Source organism: Bemisia tabaci, chromosome 6 (assembly GCF_918797505.1).
Source record: "Bemisia tabaci chromosome 6, PGI_BMITA_v3".
Classification (NCBI taxonomy): Eukaryota; Metazoa; Arthropoda; class Insecta; order Hemiptera; family Aleyrodidae; genus Bemisia; species Bemisia tabaci.
In genome coordinates, this window is record NC_092798.1 from 53,028,759 (window position 1) to 53,045,053 (window position 16,295).

A 16,295-nucleotide genomic window follows, 5' to 3' on the forward strand; every position below is an offset into this window, starting at 1 on the left:
AACTTTAACATTTTAACTTTTAGTGAAAACCCTTAAGCCTAACTACGTTTAGTAGTTAGGCTTAAGGACGAGTCGAAAAGGCTTTCAACTGCTTCCATTATCTATGTAAGTAAATAATTGATAAAATGTATCATACTACAATTCCTATTTTTATCATCATTTAGGATTTCTCTTAAAAAATAAATAAATTTATAAATTTACATTTTAGGCGCTGGGCGTTCGAGGACGTGCGATTAAGTGTTTTGAAATGTTTTACCATTCAAAATTAAATTTAAAATATAAACGTTCATTTGATTGGTTTATCCTTTTAAACTATAAACATCAACCAAAATCTTGACTCAAACAAAGTGGGCAGGTAACATGGATTCCACTTAAGTCAGCCTATGAGCATTTCGCAGCTTAACCATCTCTAATTTTATACTATTTCTGCAGAAAAGTGAACAACGTAACGTTTCAAAGCTTTCTATGGATTTTTCTAATTGGATCATGAGAAATATTCGCAGAAAATTTTAAGTCAAAATTTTAAAATTTAGAGAACTAAGTAATTACTTAGTTTTCTATGAAAAAAATAAAACATGAAAAGGGAAGTAGACATAATTTGATGCAATATGCTGACCCCGACATTCACGAGTCATCATTAGGCGGTTTTTATTCGATTTATGGTTCAACAAGTTGTTCATCAACCGATTAATCCACGACTAACCGTCAATCATTAGGCGAAGAATAACGTTGACATCCAGACTTAACTTTTGCCTCACTCGGTTACATTGGTTGGATTGTTAGTGTGGGGTCTCTAAAATATATTGTCTCCGACTATAAATTTATTCATAAATCAAGTTAGTAGAGTATTTCAGTGCCGAGGGTCGTTTAAACGGCTGAAACCCATCAAATATCGTGTGCCCGGACCATATAAATCCCTGAACCCGCGCAAGAATGAGCGTGGCTGCGACCTGGGTGGTTTCTTCCTCAAAACACAAGCACCGTAATCTCAAGGCATGAGCGGTCGCGGGCGCAGTAACAAGAAAGGCCATTTGAATATTAATTAATTAACGTGGTCTTACGTGTTGCCCAGGAACCTAAGGATCAAATGAATACTTCGGGCTTCAAGCGCGTAAAATTAAATTAAAACACAAAAGATGCTAATCATCGCGGTAAATATGCTCGGCTTGCTATTCGAAAGAGTTTAATTACAACGATGACGCCCCTTTTTAAACAGTACATCGACCTGACTTCTCTATGTTCACCAATCACGGGGGTGCATGGAAACCTGGAGCTAATAATGACGTCACTTGTCGGAGGGTGTTCATGACAGTTTTACTCACTGGTTTTGATGAGTTTCTTTATCGAGACCATGAGCCACTATGCAAGGTCTGATCACAACTAAAAGATGTATCACTTCATTCAGCTATGACTCGTGACACTACACAACTAGAATTCTGCCTCGCTAAAGAAAAACGCCGTATAAGCCTTCAGGCGTTGCCAAATTTCCTTTGATAAATCACGAGTTTTTGGGAATATTTATAAACATTTTTCTTCCAATTTTTCAGAAAATTTTGTTCGTAATTTGATTCAAATATTGTAAAAATTTCAATGAAAACTATTGATAACTTTCTTCAAAAATAAACATTTTATCGGCGGAAATTTGGAAACTCTCGAATGTTCGTACCGACGTTTTTCCTCAGCACGGCAGAATTGTTGCTGCTGAAAGATAAGTGTGACAAAATGTAACAAAAATTGCCTGGCGCCACGAACTACACACGTGTTCGGCAATATGTAGCACTTTGATGACAAACTTACACTTGCATTTTATTTCTCATTAAAACTGAGATTTCTCAGTTTTGGTTTGTATGACACAAGTCCTCGGTAGTATAGTGGTCAGTATCCCCGCCTGTCACGCGGGAGACCGGGGTTCGATTCCCCGCCGGGGAGGATTTCATTTTATAAACTCTATGACAGGTCCCATTAAAAGTACATGCACTTTTTTCCAATAACGTCATACTCAATCTAAATTTGACTACTCCTTTTTGCTCTTCAGCCCAAAAAATCCTATGTCTTCTCCATTTTTTGCTTTGTCTATCAATCTCAATAATCAACCCGCTGTTCTAATAAGTATCAAAACATAGGAGAAAAACGGGAAACAAGGCTAAAAAGTGCACATGAAAATCCGAAACGTTTCGGCTCAAAACTGAGCCATTTTCAGTCGGGAGAATAAAAATGAAATAAAATACTCGTAATATAAAAGAATGTGTTTTTTTTTTATTTTCTCGGCCATCATGTAGTCAGCAGGTTTCTATTTGGAATTTTTTTTTGTTTTATTTTCATTCTTCCGACTGAAAATGGCTCAGTTTTGAGCAGAAACGTCTCGGATTTTCATGTTTACTTTTCAGCCGTTTTCCCGTTTTTCTCCTATGTTTTGATATCACCATTGTCACAGGCTGCCGCTTTAGAAATTTTTAACTTATGTTCTCATAAGAGTATATCAATGACTGGTGGATATTTTGCAACGCTAAATCGCTAACACGTGCGCTATTCAACTTGAGCCATCAATTTAATGTATCGAAAAACAAACAAAAAAAAAACAAAAAAACAAACAAATATATAATCCATACAGGTTCAAGTAGGTCAAATGACTTCATAATTTCCGAAATCCAACAGGCGCCGTGGTTCGATTGTTAAATCGTTATCGAATAATCCTAATCAATAAATACCTATCTCAGCAATGCTATTTATCGATTGTCGATCAAGGTCATTCGATATACATTTAACAATCGACCCGCTGGTGGTGATTGGGTTTACGGAAGGATAGGAATTATAAAGATTAGGAGCTTGTAATTTATCGCCTCGTTCATTATCCGCGAATTATTCTCGGCCCATCCCCGTCGCGCGGTGGATCGAATCAATAGGTGAGGTCGGGCAATATTTGAAAACTTTGAACGCTTTTAACTCCGCTTATACAAAATTCTGAGGCTCTAAAAGTGATTTCATTGATTTCCTCGTGAATTGACTACTGTGGCACCCCTTGAAATTTAAACTGTGACGAAATAAATATAAAAATTTGCAGTTTTAGTCAAAAATTACGAAAACAAAAGTTGAGCTATTAACCGACTTAACAAATATAATATATAATAATTGCAACTCAGGCCATGCTTGAATAAAAAACAATGTGCAAGAGGATGTTAATCTATTTACAATTTTACCTTTACAATTAACATGGTGGACACGCAAACGTCTCGACCAACACTTTGGTCCTCATCAGTGCAAAGGAAAGCATAAAAAGAATAGGTACAAAACACTGGCAAGATGCATAATAACAAAAGCTAATATCTCAACTTTTGTTTTCGCATTATGAGTAGCCGAAAACCAAAAAATCTCGTCAAAAATTACATGTCCGACTCCTTTCATTGATTCGATCCTCTGTGCGCCGCCCGTTGCTGGGCGCGAAACTTTCACTTTGCACACTTACCGTGTGTTTAAGTCGTAAAAGAGATGGCAAAAACACGGGCCGAGCATGAGGAATGGAGGAGGCTGACGATAAAGTTCGGGAATTGATAGATGGCCCAGCTGCATTAATAACCATTATCAATGATACGTTATTCGCCCGAAAAACAAACAAACCTCCTCATGCTCGGCCGGCCGACGTGATCCAAATTCCGTGTTGCCAATTCATTCAACAGCAGCCATCCGCGCAAATGTGAGTACATGGATTTCAAAAATCCGTGGAGATATCAATTGGACCAATTATTTTCCGAATCACGTAAACACCAATGGAGAATTTGCATGCAAATTTTTGAATGCTTCATCTGAAAGTGCTTTAAGAGCTGATTTTGCAGTATTTTGTATAATTTTGTTCTGAAATGGGAAATAGTTTAAAATTATATTTAAAAGTGAGAAAATGCACCGACTAGTGACGTCATCTGGCTGAATTTCCCATTTAAACACACGTATTCTAGTAGATTAGATTATTTTATCATACCTTCTACAGTCATTTTCAAATTCATGAACCAAGGGTATCCTCCTGTTCAGTTCACTCAGTAGTTTCCACTTAAACACGAATTTCATCAAATTTCAGACACCTGCAAGTTCTCTATTTCTATTTTGGTGATACAGAAGTTGATTTTTCTTTGATGTCTCTGTTATAATCAAGCGTGTCCTTTAAAAATAACATTCTAAAAGCGATTACATTTTTTGGAATTCAAAGATTGTCAAAAAAGCGAATCAAACAGTTTTTCTTGCTTAACTCGCATTCGAAATTTTGGCGCTTACGTGATTTGGAAAATAATCGATTCAATTCATGGAGAAACTTATTCTCATATTTTATCTTTTTGCGGGCACTCAGCTGAGATTTTTAACCTAATTATCATTCCGTGTGGAGAGCGGAGCATTGAGAGTTCACGCTTCACGCCATCGCGCCTTCAATTTTGCCGACGCAACTCAGACATCCATCAAGCACGAATAGTTGTATCTCTGCGCCGTCATCGTCTCGGGTCGTTTCTCTTAGTCTATTTTCATATTTTGATTTTTCTCGTTTGTTTCATTATTTTTTTTATTTGTAGTGGTGCTTCAAGGGCTACGTTAGCAATACAGCTGAAGATAGGAGAGACGTAATTAATCCAGCCTCGTTAGTTGACTGTCCTCCCAAATCTTAGCGACTCCGACCCCTCATCGCCAGAGGGAGGCATTGCGAGTTCACGCCACGCGTCATCGCGCCTTCAATTTTGCAGACACAACACGGACATCCACCAAGCACGAATAGTTGTATCTCTGCGCCGTCATTAACGTGCGCCAATTCTCATCCTCTATTTCCGTATTGTGTTTGTTGCAGTTTGTCTTATTTGTGGTGGCGCTTCGAGGGCTACGTGAGCAACACAGCCGAATATAGGATAGACGTTTTTTAACTTTTCTCCCGAAATCGAGCGGCTTTTTATTGGCTAGTATAAAGCGGAGTATTGTGAGTTCACGCTTCACACCATCGGGCCTTCAGTTTTGCTTGTGAAAAAGTGGACACCCATCACGAATAGTTGTATTTCTGCGCTCTCATCATTGAGGTGTCTCTCATATTTTAAATTTGAGAAAATTCAAGGTTAAGGTCTCTTAAAATATGACGACTACCTATAGAAATCCCAAGCCGGGTGAAATTGACCTGGCTATCTTTTCTGGGGGTATAAAAAATATATAAAGTCTTCAAAAAAAGTATACAAAGTCTAGGGCATCTAAGGGTTAATGTACGTAACTGGAAAAAATTTATCGGGAATGTTCCAGTAAATTATTCCAATGGGGCATTCCTTTACATCAAGTATACTGTCCGTTTAGATCCATGAATTTTCGTGTTGTGAATTAACGTAGAAAAATCACAAGGTAACACAATAGTCATATTGACAATTTCTCCGTTTATAATCGCAAATATGCGCCTCAATATTTTTTAAAGTCTTTTTTGTAATTTTTAAAATGTTTATGGTTTTAAAATTTTTAAACGTATTTAGAATACTTTAAATGTAATTATCATTAAACATGTCACGGATATTTCCAATTGTTACGCGTTTTTCTCGTTTCACGCCCACCGGGTGCCAAAATTAACACTAAACAAAACGTTCCTATTGAATATGCCGCGAGAGGAATCCTCCTCGAAACGGCCAAACATCTATTTGAAGCAACAGAACTTGTGTTTGAATTACTGCAGTGTCATTCGAGACGAATGGATCTCCTTTTGTTCAGACGAAAAATCCCTGTGTTTTAAAAAGATCCCTATTCATTCTAAAGGGAATTTATCTCAGTGTATGAGCAATGTTCGAAACTCACAGGCGCCAACGCGCCAGATGCGCCTGAAATCGGTCATGGCGCCTAAAAAATGAAGGCTCTGCGCCAACATAGCCCCTAAAAATTGCCCCTCCTCCCTCCAAGAAAAAATCCCAATTTTTTCGTTTGATGATTTTTCGAAATTTCCCCCAAGTTGAAGTTACTAGTTCTGTAACTAAAACATCTTGCGTCTAACTTTCCACTAAATGCGCTGTGATATATAGATAAAAAGTCAATTTGGCCCCTAAAAAATCTTGAATGGCCCCTAAAAATCAAGCTTGATGCGCCACTTGGCTCCTGAAACTCAAAGGTGAGTTTCAAACACTGACTGCAGGAGTCTTAGCATAAAGCACGAAAATTCCTGGAAATGAAATAGCGTTGATAATCCAGCGATGAATAACATATATTTACGAGGATATTGATGAGTCCGCGATGACATACACAGTCGATAAGTCAAAATTTCTATGGCTCATCAGTATGCTGATGATGCTGGCAGCAGCGCAAGATGTCGGAGGACCGGTGCAAAAAATCATCTCCTCGGCGAGGTGGAAAGGTGGAAAGGTGGAAGGGTGTCGCTATGCAAAGGCTCGAGCACTCGACGCGAGATGGACACGGGGTTCCCGCCGGTCCTGGGGCTGGTCCAATCGCCGCGCCGCGCCCGACAGAGTTATTATTAAGCTTTAACTACTGCCTCAATCTTCCTAACTCGAGGCTTTAATACTTAATAATATTAAACACCGTTTTGTTTACTCTTGGGCGGGCGGAGCGACCCATGCCGATGTTGATGCTGAAAAAAAAACAAACATACTTAACGCGGTAATATATCGTGCCATTAGTTTCTATTAATTATCTTGTCTCGACCTGCCGCGAGTCCTGGCAGATGTCCGTCCGACCGACAGACCAACCTGCAGCTGTTTCTCCACAAAAGAAAACTCACCATCCAGCGAAAAGGTTCTCTGCGCCCCCCCCCCCCACCCCCTTTCATCCTTCGATCGGTAGCATAGGTACTGCTGCTGTTCTTTTGGATGAACCTGCGAAACGGTGTCCAAATTTTGTCGGGAATTTATGTTTTGTTTAAATTTTTGCCCTTTAGATAGTAAAAATGGAATTTAAAATATTAAAAAGAAAAACCAGTTCCGATTCCTCCGACTAGAAGTGTTCACGTCTACATTCTTACATTTCAATGGCCACATTTGGTCAATTTTAAAATGATTATCACTTACATGTTTGTAAAATATTCTCTTTTGAACTTACCATCAATGATTGAACAAACCAGTTTGTTGGAATGAATTTATCCCAGACAAGATTCGAAAACAGATCGAAAGCTACCGACTCAACTTTAACAACGCGTAATTTTCGTAAGGTGATACTTTTCAGACTGCAAATGTTCTACTTTGAATGATATAATGTTACCTATAAGGGGTCAAGGTGGGTGGTTAACACAGGTCGGTCAAAGGAAACACAAACCAATCGGCATAGACTCGATCGACATTTTTTTCATCGACATAGTTCTAATCAACGTATTTTCGATCGACATATATATTCGTCCGAAAATAAAAATTTAAAATCTTTGGGGGGGGGGGCATTTTTACGTCGACTGCAAGGAAACGGTCTCTTTATTGTGATTGATGCATTATTACTTTTTTTCAATATGCTATCAATTCCACCTCGATAAAGCACGTCAAACTAAAACTCTCGGTTCGGTTTCGAAAAGAGCCGGGGCTGGAACTTTATGTTGGATATCTCCATTGAATCACAAGCTTGCGTCGCGTTGCGGTTGGAGCTGTCTCCGGGCGGAGGCACCGGCTCCTCCGGCTCCGGGAACCGAACCCGAACCGAGCGGACAATTAAATTTTTCAACAAAGCAGCAGAAAACAATCCTGTCGGTGGATGAGTGCCGCGATATTTAAGTCGCGAGATGGCCTGCTTCGGGGTGGTCAGTGCTCACTCCGCTCCAGCTTCGACTTAAAAACAAACGAGCGAGTTGCAGCCTTCTCGCAGGAGACGCCAACTCCCATTCTCCCGTCCTACGGAAGAACCCCGTATGTACATCCGAGAGTCGCCAAATTTCCTTCTATACAAGGTTAATTATTTTACGGAAATTTTTAACATTTTTTTTTTTTGAAATTTTCAGGAGCATTAGGTAAAATCGCGGACAAAATTATCCGACAAATTTGAAGAAAAATATTCTTAACTTTACCAGGAAATTCGTGTTTTATCAAAAGAAAATTTGGCAATGATTGAGGGTTCATACGGCGTTTTTCCTGATCACGGAACATTGTGAGCCGGACATTTCCTTTTTTATTCAGCCCTTCAATTTTTCCACGCTGGGGCTCATGTGAAATACAAGCAGTTTTTCAACATGCTTTCAGCTACATTCGTTCAAGCATCTGACGACTTTCACGGATACTTATTAAGGCTGTGTTGGCATGTAGATGTTATTTTTCTTTTGTTTTTATTCGAGGCTTTTGCACAATGCACCCTAATTCCGATGGATGTGTTTTTATTAGTCATCAGATGGATTATATTCGAAAATTCGGAATAGCAAAAATTTTCTGATCAATCAGTTAAGAATGTCCGTGCCTGCAGAAATCATCCTCCAAAATCTTGAAGTAAAGTCAAAAGTAATGTTTCCATTTTGCAACCGACATCAGTGCATCCATATCGGTGGTTAATTGGAAACAGGACTTTTCTTCTTGTTTCAAAAATTCTGAAGATGGTATTTGGCACAAACATTCCTCTGTCATTGATTTAGAGACTGAAATGTTGATTTTTTCAACATATTCCACCCTATGAATAAAATTTGAAATACATTGATCCAGTGGCGTGGCGTGCATTGCGATGCATCGCTTGATGTGCCATTCAAACCTATGGAAGAGGGTCGATAAACAGGGTGTTTGCAGCAAACACCTTAATAATCGATCTTTTCCATACGTTCAAATGGAGGAATGTGCACAACGCTCTTGACACATGCCCACGACTCATGAGTTTCACTTTGAAACTCATGAGTGCCACTTTTATTTGGCACACAGTTCCGTTTGCTCAATTAGAAAAGAGGGGTATTACATTCTGTTAAACGGAACTATGTGCACACTCCCTGAGCCGTGGACATGTGTCAAGAGCGTTGTGCACAGGGCTCATGAGTTAAAGACGACGAATGGCTATTAGAGCGGCGGATACGTAAGTGGCGCTTTATCATTCCTATTTCATTCTTTAAGCCCAAGCACTAACGAGCACACCCCATCTTTCCCACCTGCACATAGTTCTGTTTGATAGAAATACGTCCAATTTTGCGTCAGTTGATGACGTCACTCCTGTCTTGGTGTGCCTTTGGGTACTTGAAAGGGAAGGTGCCTGGTGCCACCCTGGGCGTCGGACGTGGCAAGGTGCTGCTCTGCGCGCCGACATCGCTTAAAACGCAACCGCAGAACCACGGCGGTTAACAATGGAGGGGGAGGCAGCTCAATTTCAGGAAGAAAGCCCAGGAAAAGCCAAAAGGAGGATGCGGGATGCGGTTTGTATTTGTCGAGGAGCTGGAGCGTGCTTGATTTCGGAGCATTTATTATCAGTTATAAGTTTGTTACGCGGAGGTATAATAAATAGCCACGGTAATAATCATGTTGGATGGGCAGGGGGGGTGGGGGCGGGTCGTCCAGGGAGGAGGGGGGTGGATGGTGCGCTCCGGGGCCGGGGCTATCATTCATCAGCGGCCAACACCAGCAACGACCAACGCAATGCTGCCAGATTTGATCAAATCTATGCGAAACAGAGTAAAGATCATCTCCGTTATACTTAACTCAGTGCTAAACTAACGAACCAAAATCCCAAGTGTAAAGGATTGCGACGAGTTGCAAATTATATGATAAAATTATTACAACTGCGTCGGAATGTTGCGTATGTTGCCTATCTGCTGATTGAAGGGACACTTCTCATGAGAAATTATTGCAATAAAATTTAAATAAGTCCAATTTCTCATCGCATCACAAATTGCGTATTTTTCTGATGTATTGATTATTGAACTCATTTTATAATTTGTTCAAAATCGGCATTTATTGACCAAATGATGCACAAATATTGCAATTTCAGATTTATGAAGGGCAATTTTATTGCATTAAATCGGGATTTTATTTCAATGTTTTCACAGCGATGCTTTACTTGGGTCCTTGTTGTTACTTGAAAACAAAATAACTTGTAATCGCCGCCTAGAAGATTTTTTTCTTGAATCAAGTAAATAATCGCTTGGATAAAGCAGATTTCTGTTTGCTATACACTGATTCCTCTTGATACCAGCATCTTTTCGGCTTCATTCGAGAAGAATTTCTTCCTAGCGATAAATTCAAGAATATTTCTTGTCATCAATTATTAAAATTCTTAAATCAAGTCACTTTTTTTAGCGAAGATCGACTATCACGACATATGTGTTGTGTCTCCATCAAAATTCTATGCGGAACATTTGAACATGTTTTGAATGTCTGATGTAAACTCATAAGCAGAAAAATCAGAGTCAAAAGTTGTATTTTAATCAGCGAATTTAAATTTTTAGCAAGTGAAAAACTAAAAGCAACCCAAAAATCAACTGCAAGCAACCGGGATCAACGCTTGTTGGAATGATGCGTCTGGTGATAATAACGACATTTATTTCCTTACAAATCGCATTCCACTTGGACGTATTTCTGCCAAACAGAACTATGTGCATTAAGACATGAGCCCTGAGATCCATAAGAATATGTGCATAACAGGGCTCACGTCATAATGCACATAGTTCTGTTTGATAGAAATACGTCCACTTCCACGTTGTGATTCCAACTTTGTTAAGAGAAAGTCAGCTCATTGAATGTATTTTTAAATCGCAAAGCAAATTGAAATGAATTTTGTATCTGACTTAACTTTACTTTACTTTCCAGCCAGTGGTAAGTTTGAATCGACGATCACGGAATACGTTCATTTCTTACTCATAAGCTAAGTTTGCCAATTTTTCAAAGGCACCCTTTTGAAATTTCGATGAGGGAACATAAAGTGTGGTGCCGGATTCCTGGCCATGTAGGGTGGTCCATTCTTGATTTTTTGGTAATAAACCCTGAATTATAGTTACTATAATTCCGGGAGAGAAAAAATCTATCAAATTAATCGTGGTTACAGTGTACAGTAATGTAGTAGAAACTACATATTGGGTGTATGCAAACCTCGGTTCTTATTTAAATGCTCACGCCGAGAACACGATTTCACAAACTTAATAGGGCTGCCGATAGACAGCCCTGCGATTTACAGTATTAAGGTTCACAGGACGAAACTTCTTTTCTCGGTGAAAAGTATGACCAAAGAGTGCTATTTTAAGAAAACGCAACTAAAAATCTCCCATCCATTGGTTTGGCATTGCAAATTCGATTTATTTGGAAACGTTCAAGAGGAAGCTTTGATCGGCAACGCTGCTTCCGAGCTGTGGCTAAGGTTAGCTTATAGTGAGCTGGTTAGCTGGTTATTCATACTGACAGGTGTTTACTTTGGCGCTATCAGGGAGGTCCCAACTAACAGGAAACCATTTGCCCTCCAACTCTTTATAAATTACTCGCTAACTACTTACATCTCTTTTTCCATCACCCAGTCTTCCCTCCTTGCCTCCCTCCCGACAATTTCGTGTAATTATCATTCAATTTTACCCGAATATTATCTCCTCGAAATATTTAACTCGTCTTGCGTTCTATGTTGTGTCTGCTCCCAGGCCCGCCACAAGGGGGGGGGGATACTGGGTCCCCGGTACCGGGGCCCGGGTCCCGGAGGGAGCCCGTGTTACCCGTGAAAAACCACTACGAATTCACATGCAACCCTTGTTTCGTAAGAAAAAGTGAAAAATTTACCCTCAAAATTTCGCAAAAGGTGAATAGATTTTCAAAAACACGCTGGGGCACTGTAGAATTCTTCTTAAATTTTCAAAGAAGTGTACTTCTTGGAAAATTTCTATCTATTTCAAGATTTTCAGTACAAAGGGATATTTTTAGTGACTGCGTTTCATTTTCTTCCGTCGTCAGATGCTAAGAGTCTCCAGTCTGGGCATCCTTGACTTCAATGGCTCATGACCAGGCCCGCCACATCTCATCTCGGGCCCTGGTACCAGTTTTCTGGCCCGGGCCCCTAGCACAGAGGGGGGTCCGGGGAGCCTCCCTCGGGAAATTTTTGAAATTTTAAATCTATTTGGACGCATTTTGAAGCACTTATGATGGAGATTTTCCATCAATTTCTGCAGAACAATTACGCCTTTTTTTTTTACTTTTAGCACCGAATACTTTCGCATTGTTGCATTCAAAACATCTATAAATTTTTTTTGAGGGGGGCAGATGATACTTTTCAAATCTAGGGGGAGCCGGGCCCCCCTGGACTCCCCTTTCGTACGTGTATGGCGAGGAAGTTGAGCCATTGAAGTCGAGGATGCCCAGACAGGAGCCTCTAAGCATCCGACAACGGAAGAAAATGAAACGCAGTTACTAAAAATATCATTCTATATATACCTACTCAAAATCTTGAAAATAGATAGAAATCTCTAAAAAAGTAAGAAAAATTTTATATTGCCCTAGTGTGTTTTTGAAACTTTATTCACCTTTTGCGGAATTGTTAGGGTAATTTTTTCACTTTTCCTTACGAGACAAGGGTTACACATGAATCCGTAGTGGTTTGTCACCTGCGTCACGGGCCCCTCCAGGGCCCGGGCCCCGGTACCAAGGACCCAGTATCCCCCCCCCCTTGTGGCGGGCCTGCTCATGACTCAACTCCCTTGCCATAGACAAAGAAGGGGGGGCCTGGCCCACATACAATTGAAAAGAGTGTCATATGCCCCCCCCCCATAAAATAAAAATAAAAATTTTCCAGATGTTTTGAATGCGACAATTCGCAAGTATTTAAAAAAAAAAAAAAAAAAAAAAAATTATTCTGCAGAAATTGATGGAAACATTCTTTATGGACGATCCAAAATGCGTCCGATTATTCGTATAAATTCTAAAATTTCTCGAGGGTTGCCCCTCGGACCCCCCCCCCCTCCATGCTTGGGGCCGGGGCCTTGAAACTGGTACCAGGGCCCGAGATGGGATGCGGCGAGCCTGCATGAAGACTATTTCCATTTAAATCTTCCGTCACATTCTTACGGCGCAATGATACAACTATTTGAACTCTCCGGAATGCGTGAAGTATCACGCCGAGTTTGAAGGCGTTTTCAAAACAGCAAAGTTCCGATACCCGGATTATCGTTTTGCGTAGTTCATGTTCTTTTGTTATATTCCGTACCACTCGTTTATTTTTAATCCTCGTAGAAAAACCACCCATTTGCTAAATACAATTCTAGCTGAAGCGCACTTCAGCTATGTATTCACCACTGCAAAAGTTTCAGAGGAAATCGACAAGCCGAGCGTGCATGGAGGCTATCTCCATTTAAATCTTCCGTCACATTCTTACGGCGCAATGATACAACTATTTGAACACTCCGGAATGCGTGAGGTATCACGCCGCATTTGAAGGCGTTTTCAAAACAGCCAAGTTCCGATACGCGGATTATTGTTTTGCATAGTTTATATTCTTTTGTTATATTCCGTACCACTCGTTTATTTTTAATCCTCGTAGAAAAACAACCCATTTGCTAAATATAATTCTATAGCTGGAGCGCACTTCAGCTATATGCATTCACCACTGCAAAAATTTTAACGGAAATCGAAAAGGCCAGCGTGCATGAAGGCTATTTCAATTGTAATCTTCCGTCAAACAGCCAAGTTCCGTTATCGGAATAATCGTTTTGCATACTTCATATTATTTTGTTTCCATTTCTAACCAATTGTTTAATTATAATCCTCCACAGGAAAAAAAGTCTGTTACGGTCAAGCCGTCTCGGTATCTTGAGAAAAAATCAGCTTGATTCAAGAATTTTTATCTTAAAACAAGCAATTTATTGCTAAATTCAAGATTCGAGATTCTTAATTGCAGCTACCTCATAGCTTTGATCACCTGCTAGCTTGATTTAAGTAGGAGAAATCTTGAGTCAAACCTGCTGAGTCTTACATCAAGCCACCATGGCTGCAAATTCTAAGAAGTTGTGTCTTGATTCAAGATAATGTATACTCGATTCAAGATCCCTGGTTTCAAGCATGACACGAATCTGGGAAATAGCTGAAAAAATTAGACTTAAATTAAGTTTGCAGCCAACTTCTTGAATTAAGTTTCCATTGGATTGTAACCACTCCGCCCTCATTTTCGCACGGGCATTAAGTTACACGTTCCTACATTCTCAAGTCATTCCAGGAGATCTCCAAAAGCCGCGCATTTTAACAGTGCTGCAAACCGAAAACAAAACCCGCGGCAACTCACGACGACTTCAACATGATCCATGTCGAAGAATCAGTAACGTTTTATCCCTACGTTACGGAATTTTATGGAAAATGAATAAAACTTTCAGTATTTAGTATTGGATCCGAGCATTATACGAAAAATAATTAAAATTCCGCCGGGTAGCTAATTTCAAGCAGCACGGCCATGCTTCTTTCAAGCTATACGTCTCTTGGCGGCAAATTTAAGATTTTTTCCAGCTTGCTACAAGCTGATTTTGATTTGTTTCAAGCTACTTTTTTTTCCAGTGTCCTATAAAAACCACCCATATGCTAAATACAATTCTAGCTGAAGCGCACTTAAGCGCATTCATGACTGCAAAAATGTTAACGGAAATCGAAAAGGCCAGCGTGCATGAAGGCTATTTCAATTGTAATCTTCCGTCAAACAGCCAAGTTCCGTTATCGGAATGATCGTTTTGCATACTTCATATTAATTTGTTTCCATTTCTAACCACTTGTTTAATTATAATCCTCCTATAAAAACCACCCATTTGTAAATACAATTCTAGCTGAAGCGCACTTCAGCTATGTATTCACCACTGCAAAAATTTCAGAGGAAATCGACAAGCCCAGCGTGCATGGAGGCTATCTCCATTTAAATCTTCCGTCATATTCTTACGGCGCATCGATACAACTATTTGAACTCTTAGGAATGCGTGAGGTATCACGCCGCATTTGAAGGCGTTTTCAAAACAGCCAAGTTCCGATACCCGGATTATCGTTTTGCGTAGTTCATATTCTTTTGTTATATTCCGTGCCATTTGTTTATTTTTAATCCTCGTAGAAAAACCACCCATTTGTAAATACAATTCTTGCTGAAGGGCACTTCAGCTATGCATTCACCACTGCAAAAATTTCAGAGGAAATCGACAAGCCCAGCGTGCATGGAGGCTATCTCCATTTAAATCTTCCGTCACATTCTTACGGCGGTATATATTTCTATTGGTCTGATCCATTCACCAATGTATTAAAATCAATATTGATTTCGGACAGTTCTTCATTGTGATTGAAGAGGTTGAGTTTGATGCATCCTCTATTGAATTCCAACTTTGTACAGATAGAACATTATCATGTCTGTGCCACTCTTTAATTGATTTAAGTGGTAAAACACTATTTTTCGTCTAATGGTGATTAATGAGCAATTTTTGGAGCTTAAAATGGACCGAGTTCATCAGAAACACATCAAGTTACATCAAGTTTGATCTAAAAGAAAGCTGTTTGAAGTCTTATTCCTGCACTAAATTTGCAGTTAAGGACAAAATTAAATGTTTGTTTTGACGTTCTGTTTTTTCTCCACTTTGAAAGAAGGAAATTTTCGATTAGTTGCATTCGAAACTCTTCCTAACTCGTTTTTTTTTTTTTCTAAATGCGACTTGGTACGTTTCTGTAAAGCTTGATTTAAATGCTCCAGATGGTGACTGATAAATGTCGGAATAAACACTTCGCTGGATTAGTTTTTAGGCCTCGATTGACGATCAAATTCCAAAAGCAACTCCCATTCAATTGTCGGAAGTCATCAGTCGTAAAGTCGTCACGTCCTTTTTACTATCAAATGAAAACTTGGCAGAAATGTTCCGTGCAGCAAGAAATGATGAACGGTGGAACTCAATTTGGATCGAAGAGGGATGTTACTCAGTGACTAACAGTCATCAAACTGCCTATTAATTTGATCGGGATTTGATCGTGCTTTTGCAAACGCACGTATTTCTGCCAAACGAAACTATGTGCATCATGAAGTGAGCCCTTTTATGCATATATTCTTATGAGTCTTAGCGGTCGTGTCTTAACGCTCATAGTTAAGTTTGGCAGAAGTACGTCCAAATTAGGTTTGCCGACCAATTGCTCGAGTCGTTGGTCATCAGTCAACATCACGTGAACCTGAACGTTGATTTCCGAGAGGAGATCTTAGATTAAATCAGTGAGGGGTTACATAAATATGTTATCGCTGGGTACATTCCGCGAATCATGTTGCTCGATGAATTTCGATCAAGTCAGTCGATCCTCAATTGCGACGCGTCACCCGCGCCCGTCCAAAACGGATGGTGACAGGGGCGAGTTAAAGGGCAAACGGGGAGTTGAACTTTAGCCGGGACTGAAACCGAATCCTCCGTCGAACACCAAACACCAAGCCATCGCTCC

The 16,295-nt window shown here is 39.8% G+C and overlaps 1 protein-coding gene and 1 non-coding gene across 3 annotated transcripts in view; one reads left to right on the forward strand and one right to left on the reverse strand.

The window, feature by feature from the left end:
• Window positions 1-16,295, reverse strand: part of LOC109041996 (uncharacterized) — a 70,947-nt gene that overhangs the window by 19,789 nt on the left and 34,863 nt on the right. The window contains exon 4 of one of the 2 annotated variants that reach the window (XM_072301971.1): window positions 6,177-6,580. The exons of the other annotated variant lie outside the window; for it this stretch is intronic. Coding sequence (XP_072158072.1) covers window positions 6,524-6,580 — 57 coding nt within the window. The 3' untranslated portion in view covers window positions 6,177-6,523. Of the gene's footprint in view, window positions 1-6,176; window positions 6,581-16,295 lie in introns of those variants that run through there. 2 annotated transcript variants of the gene reach the window in all.
• On the forward strand, window positions 1,858-1,929 carry TRNAD-GUC (transfer RNA aspartic acid (anticodon GUC)). Its single transcript has one exon. It is a non-coding gene; the product is annotated as a tRNA-Asp (tRNA).